The 6,953-nt window shown below is 27.9% G+C and overlaps 2 protein-coding genes across 2 annotated transcripts; both read left to right on the forward strand.

Annotated features, from left to right (window-relative positions):
* LOC115239133 lies at positions 1-1,557 on the forward strand. The gene is made up of 3 exons (XM_029813489.1): positions 1-476; positions 1,161-1,262; positions 1,366-1,557. Exons 1-3 carry the CDS (start codon positions 57-59, stop codon positions 1,555-1,557), a joined length of 714 nt encoding a protein of 237 aa, XP_029669349.1. The 5' UTR covers positions 1-56.
* Positions 1,558-1,951: 394 nt separating this feature from the next.
* LOC115239194 (odorant receptor 85f-like) lies at positions 1,952-6,953 on the forward strand. Its single transcript, XM_029813575.1, has 6 exons — positions 1,952-3,175; positions 3,630-4,036; positions 4,650-4,749; positions 5,304-5,405; positions 5,492-5,650; positions 6,034-6,953. The coding sequence occupies exons 1-6, from the start codon at positions 2,882-2,884 to the stop codon at positions 6,097-6,099; spliced, it is 1,128 nt and encodes a 375-aa protein (XP_029669435.1). The 5' UTR covers positions 1,952-2,881; the 3' UTR covers positions 6,100-6,953.

Below are 6,953 nucleotides of genomic sequence, written 5' to 3' on the forward strand. Positions count from 1 at the left end.
ATATGTATCTTAAATTAAGTATTGCTTTCTTAATTGCGTAGGCAGTAATTTTCCAAATGGAAGATTATTATCACCAGGCGACACCAGAAGCGAAGGATGTATTTCAAAAATACATTGATAAATACGTATACTTTTATATAACGATATTAGGCATGATTACCGTAGCGCTGTTCAATTCAATCTTAGAGCCACTATTTTTTGGATTTCATTCGTTACCGCTCGTAATAAAGTATCCATTTCCTGTTGATCAGCATCCATTGCGAGCAATCGTGTATTTGCATCATACGTTCGGAATATATCAAGGTTATTGTCAAGTGAGCTCTAACGTTTTTCTTGCCCTTTTACTATGGTTCACATCTGCGCGGTTTGAAATCTTATCCCACAAGTTTCGTACAGCTACGAAATACTCCGACTGGAAAAAATGTATTAAAGAACATCAAGAACTCTTACAGTATGTTAATAGTTCATATCAGAAATAAACAATTAGTCTAATCATTTAAAATCTTCGATTAATATTTATTAATTTTGTGCTTAAAACATTTGTTATATAGTCATATTGAATTCTTTTCTACAACCATCTGATATATTTTAAACTATCAAAAAGTCATAGTATAATTAATGTAAACAAATTTTAGAAATGTAAAATCATATATGGTTGTATGATGTTTATATAGTTTTATATTATATAAAAATATATTAGAGAGTATACATTTATTTGCCATATTTAATTAATTAGTTACAAAATTACTATCGTATAATATATTACAGGTTTGCGCAAGAAATGAGCTTATCTATTTCGTACGTAGTGTTATCATCACTCGGTATTAGCAGCTATTCACTAGTATTTGGCGGTGTTACCATTCTCAGCGTGTGTATATTCCATATATTAGAATATAATTTTTTTTTAAGTAACAAAGTGCATTCTCCACTGTAACATGTAGAAAACTAAACGTTTAAAGAAATTAAAAAAGTTTTCTAAATAAGAATAAAAACAAAGCGAATACAGAAGAAAAAAATAAAACGTTCAAACATTAATATATTCAGATATTAACATTTTATCCTATATGTATATCTCAAGAACAACATCATATATTAGTGACATATTTTTGTGATGTTTTTATAATTTTTATCAATAATAAATCTCACATTTTTTTAAATAGCGGCTACCGTTATCCGCAAAAGCAGAGTTCATTGTTGTATGTATCTCATCATTGATGAAGGTACTTTTATGCGCTTGGCCGGCTGATTATTTGATGACTATAGTAAGTTTTGACAAATAAAATTAACCGATCAAAAGAAATATAAATATGTTGTAGTGTATATATGTAGTATATATTCAAAGACCTTAAAAAATATTTTACATAGAGTTCAGACATCGGGGATGCTGCATATGATTCGTTATGGTATAAACATGGAATTGATTCACAGAAAGTTATGTTATACGTTTTGCTCCGCTGTCAGCGACCTGTAATTATAACAGTTCCTGGTTTACTAGCAGCTTTAACTTTCCAACATTATACCTCTGTAAGAGAAACATTTTACTTTTTATTACACTAGTTATTTGATTTAATATGATTTTGATTATTTAATCTTTGTACATTTTGTATTTTCAACTTCTTATATTTTATTTTTTATTTTATAAGTATTGATAATTTACGTATTATTTATATATATAATAATTTTGCTATGCATGTCTTATTTGTATTTAAAAGTTTTTTAAAATAATTTTGCAGTACGTCTCAACGGCATTCTCTTTTCTTACAACATTTCGAATAATTCTTTCTGAAGATAACACAGGATAATGCGAAAAGAAAATTAATTTCGTTAGATTTTTTTGATTGTATAAAGAATAAATCGAGAAGCACCAGTATTGTACATGGAAATAAAATTTCGTGTATTAATAAAAATAATTATATAAGTTTTTTCGTTGTTATTTTATTTTATTATTATTAGATAGATTAATGGATATTTAATGATAAATAACATACGATAAATTATTTTTTATATTTCTTAATTGATTACTGTTATTCTTTACTAATTAGGAATATAACTGATAAATCTACTAATTATGTGTAAATATAAATCTCTATAAAGTTTTTTTAACTATAATATCATACATAAATTATTATATAGAATCAACGAAGGAATTAATACGTATAAGTTAAACATATAATTATATATTATCATTATTTGTAAAAAGCTTAAATATAGAGCATACAATAATAAAAAATAAATTTAAGCAACCTAACAATAAATGTAAATGTAAATGACGAAATAATTTGAAAATTATTCTCACTACATTTCTCTACAAATAAAGTTGTAAATTTATAAATGTAAAAAATCTAAAGAAATTAATAATAATTTTTATTAAGAAAAATCACACACATTCACAATAAAATACATCAAATATATGTTAGATAAACTTTTTAAAAGAAATTATGTGACACACTAGCTTTGTACTATAATACTGAAGGTGTTATTTATGACTATATTATATTTTGCTTTATACTGCTCCCTCTTATCCCTCATTCTATGCCTATCATAATTACGATTGTGCCTAGGGAAGTAAGAAAATAATTGTACCATTACGATAGGGCTCAGCCCTCGATACATTATAATTCGCTAGTTGCATAATTTGTGAACTTACACACATGGCTCTGCCAGAAGCAAAACTGCAAAGCAGGAAATGTGCATCAGGGGGATTACGTGCATTACATTATCTAAAATGTTTTATGCTTACAGCTGTGCGGTATACACGTTGATGATAAATTAAATATAATACGTATCCTGCGCGAAATGCTACTCTCCGTCGACGAAGTCAGTTCAAATCGTGTGTATACGCATGTAACGATAATATAAGAGGATAGATCTAATATTTGTAATGGCAAATACACTGACAATAGAGAAACTTATCGCGTTTTTGAAGGCCGATTTGTTATTTGCATGTTGCTGGCCATTACCACCAACTGCTACAAAATGGGAAATAATACGTAACAAAATATTTCGCTGTCTTTCTGTCTTGCACGGATTGATCATGGTGATTGCGATAATATATACAATTTATACTAATCGGTCAGATTTATTTTTGATAATGAAATTATGCTGCGAGTTATGCACCACTGCAGAGGTTCCATTACAAATAATTTGCTTCTCGATGCAGTACGATCGTCTCCAGGTAAGAATTTAAACAATATTATATTTAATTGACATACACAGTTTAATAGTAAAAAAATAGAAAAAATTATATATATTTACTCACGTATTTATTTATTGCTATCTTTCGCGAAATGACAATAATTTATTTTTATTTAAATGCATCAATATTACTCAAGTTATAAATTAAACTATTTGCAACTTATCAATAATGTTACATATTTAATATCTAAAAAATGAGTTATTTACTACTCGATTGTTTATATCATTATGTCTTGCTTTTTTATAAAAATTATATTTTGAAATTATTAATCCCGATTCATATATACACGCACATATACATATTTCTGTACAAAAGAAAAAGACTAGTTAATATCAAATTTAAACTATATTATGTGCAAAATAATATGCAATCATATTTTTGTTCATGTCATGAATATTTGCTGCTCATCTAATATTCAATGATTCAATTGCAGTATGTGATTTATGAATTGGAGGATTATTGCAAGCGTGCGAAACCAAAAGAGAGGAATGTTTTTCATCAATATATTGATAGTTGTAAATTAATTTATGTAGGTTCAATATGCGCCTTCACTGTTACCGGTCTACTTTTTATTCTTAGTCCTGTCATAGAACCGCATCCGTTTCCCATCGATATAGAATATCCGTTTTTCGTGGACTACCAACCTTTGAAGATTATCATTTATTTACATCACATACTACTTATATATCAAAGTTATACGCAGGTATGTGCAAACATTTTCATTGCCCTTCTCTTGTGGTTTGTGTCAGCGAGATGTGATATCTTATCCAGCAGATTTCGAGCAGTCACGAAATTTGCCGAATTACATGCATGTGTAGAAGAACATCAAGAATTACTCTGGTAAATAATAAACAATATTATATTATATTATATTATATATATATATATATCTTGTTATTCTCTTTGTTTGCACTTTTTGGCTTTTCTTACCGTTTGTCGCTTATCTTTGTCTTATTCTTACGTTTTCTATTGTCTTCTTTTCTTTTATTTGAAAAAGTATATGAAATAAATTTATAAGATACATTAAAAATGTAAGAAATAGATGCGCCAAATATAAAAAGACACGGCAGTGTTTTGTACTGAATAGAGTATAGAGTAAATATAAGTACAGAGAGTAATATGGAGTAATAAAACTTTGTGAGAGACGCTACAATATATTCTTTACACGAATAACTGAGTTTCTCGGACAATAGTTGGAAATAATGAATTAATCACTTTTTTTTTAAATAAAATTATCTGCACAAAAAATAATTTTTCCAAGCAAGTTATTTTTTTAATTTTATTCGCAGGATATTTTCTTCGAAAAGATACACAACATATATCTTGTGTACCGGTCTATGCTAATCGTTTATGTTTTTATTTCACTACATTACTGATTTATTGCTTTAATATTATAAAATATTTTTAGTCGCATAATTACAAGATCTTGATAAAAATAGATGTATCGTTTCAGGTATGGAAAGAAAGTAACTCTTTCTATTCGATATGTGATGTTAACATCGCTGGCTGTTAGTACAATAGTTATCATATTTACTGGCTGCACTTTTCTTAGCGTGAGTATAATTATTATCCTTATTTAATGAAATGTGCAAATACAAGTGTATATTTTATAAAAATGTATTTTTGCATTTTTTATTTATTAAGCACTAAACAAAAACCTCTTATAATATGTTACTATTATATTTTACATTATTCTAATAAGTTTTTCTTTTACACATGATTGCACTTGTTTATACAAAATATGGGCCACCGCAGCACAAGCTTTTCCATAACACATTACGTTAAGTACTGACCGTAAACCTAAATTCGTACGTAATCTTAAACTTCAGTCAACGCACAAAGAAAATATATTGTAACGTAACAAAAGCATACTACATTACGATTTTCTTTGAAAAGTGCGTTGACTGAAGTTTAAGATTACGTACGAATTTAGGTTTACGGTCGGTACTTAACGTAACGTAACGTGTTACGGAAAAGCTTGTGCGGTGGCCCTAACTCTCTCATACGTATCGTATAATTTAGAAAACATCTCTATATTGTTTGACAAAGCATAAATATAGTATTAAAAGCTACCTACATTGTTCATTATAGTTTTCTCTTTTACTAGCGACAACCAATGTCGGTAAAATCAACATTTTTAATCTTCTTTATCTCATCTCTCGCAAAAGTATATTTGTGCGCGTGGCCAGCTGATCACCTGCTAAGTGCAGTAAGTTATACTTATAAATGTAGAGATGTGCGATAAAAAGATACGATATATATATATATATATATATTTAAAACTTAATATTGTAGAGCACTGATATTACTCACGCTGCGTATGACTCAATGTGGTATAACGGGAAGGTTGATTTTCAGAAGAATTTTATGCACACTTTATTACGTGGCCAAAAACCTATAGCTGTAAACGTACCCTGCATGCTACCGACTGTTTCGTTAAATTATTATGCCTCAGTGAGTCACTGATTTTATTATAGTATTTTTGTGTTTATAAATATGAATATTTTTGCATTATTTAATGAGATACGTGTTTGAGATATTGTCGTACTAAATTATCTTGCACAAATATTTTTATTTGCTTTTATTTAAAAAATATAGATAATAAGTTGTTTAGAGAGAGAGAGAGAGTTATTCTTATATATATTTTTGTTAATTATATTCTATAGATAATACTTTATTTTTATAACAAAAATATAAATAAATATATATTTATATACCGGTTTGCTTGTGACAAAATTTTTAAATAAGTGAGATAAGTTTAAATAAGTTAATAAACAACACGATTAATTACCTAAATTATCAAAATCAAACATTTATAATTTTTAAAACATTTTTAGTACATCTCGACTGCTTTCTCCTATCTAGCCACGTTTCGAGTTTTACTTGAAGAAGATGATGATTGAACGATGCTGATACACTTATGTAAAATACGAATAGTTCTTGTATAATAATTGTATCTAGTAATTATCAAAAAGTGGATTTCTGAAAAATAAGATCTGCGTATTATAATAACGTATAATAAATTATACGAGTTATTTCTTTCCGTCTATATCATATCACTACCGACAATGAATTGATTTCGCTTTACCTTAAGTCGTATACTACGCTTGTTATAATAGCTTGTAGTCAATTACCAGAAGGGACTCTGTAATTCCGTTTCATTGCTAATTATAGTATATCGTGTTGGATTTAATTATTACTAGACAATTACGTATACTATTAGACTGTAATTACATAAAAGCAATGTAATATCTGGAAGTGCTTGTAAGTTTGTGCTGATGTTAGGTTCGATACGTATGATTAATTAATGACGTTTATTTTCTTATGTGATGGAAAAAGCATTTCAAGACAAAGTGTTTAATCAATACCGAGGAAAATTATTCCTCTGTAAAGACAACTTTCCAGGTAATAATCAATCGTAGCAACTAAGATCGTCAGCACTTTCGCATAAATGCTGTTTTACTCCAATATTATACGTGAAACTTCTCCCGCAGTCTGTCGAATAATCTTAAAGGAATAATGAGCAATTCAAGTGTTCTACAAATAGGCTTCCGCATTTCCGAAAGTAAAACAACTTTCGCAACTTCAAAAGATATCAGTGTTTCGAATTATGTTTAACATGTGTGACTTATGAAAACATCACGTAATTGCATAAAAATATCGAAATTAGAGAAGCTTGCGATATTAAAACTAGATTTTGTCAATACTTAAATTATATTTAATTATATTATTTTTTTAATACTTAAATTTTAAAAGA

The sequence above is a fragment of the Formica exsecta genome, unplaced genomic scaffold (assembly GCF_003651465.1).
Source record: "Formica exsecta isolate Colony F162 unplaced genomic scaffold, ASM365146v1 scaffold365, whole genome shotgun sequence".
In the NCBI taxonomy this organism is placed as follows: Eukaryota; Metazoa; Arthropoda; class Insecta; order Hymenoptera; family Formicidae; genus Formica; species Formica exsecta.

Coding starts and splice junctions, on each gene's coding strand:
- LOC115239194 (XM_029813575.1), top strand. CDS start 2,882: ATGGCAAATACACTGACAATAGAGAAACTTATCGCGTTTTTGAAGGCC. Junction 4,037..4,649: donor GAACATCAAGAATTACTCTG/GTAAATAATAAA, acceptor GTATCGTTTCAG/GTATGGAAAGAAAGTAACTC. Junction 4,750..5,303: donor CTGGCTGCACTTTTCTTAGC/GTGAGTATAATT, acceptor CTCTTTTACTAG/CGACAACCAATGTCGGTAAA.
- LOC115239133 (XM_029813489.1), top strand. CDS start 57: ATGGAAGATTATTATCACCAGGCGACACCAGAAGCGAAGGATGTATTT. Junction 477..1,160: donor TTAATAGTTCATATCAGAAA/TAAACAATTAGT, acceptor TTTTTTAAATAG/CGGCTACCGTTATCCGCAAA. Junction 1,263..1,365: donor CTGATTATTTGATGACTATA/GTAAGTTTTGAC, acceptor TATTTTACATAG/AGTTCAGACATCGGGGATGC.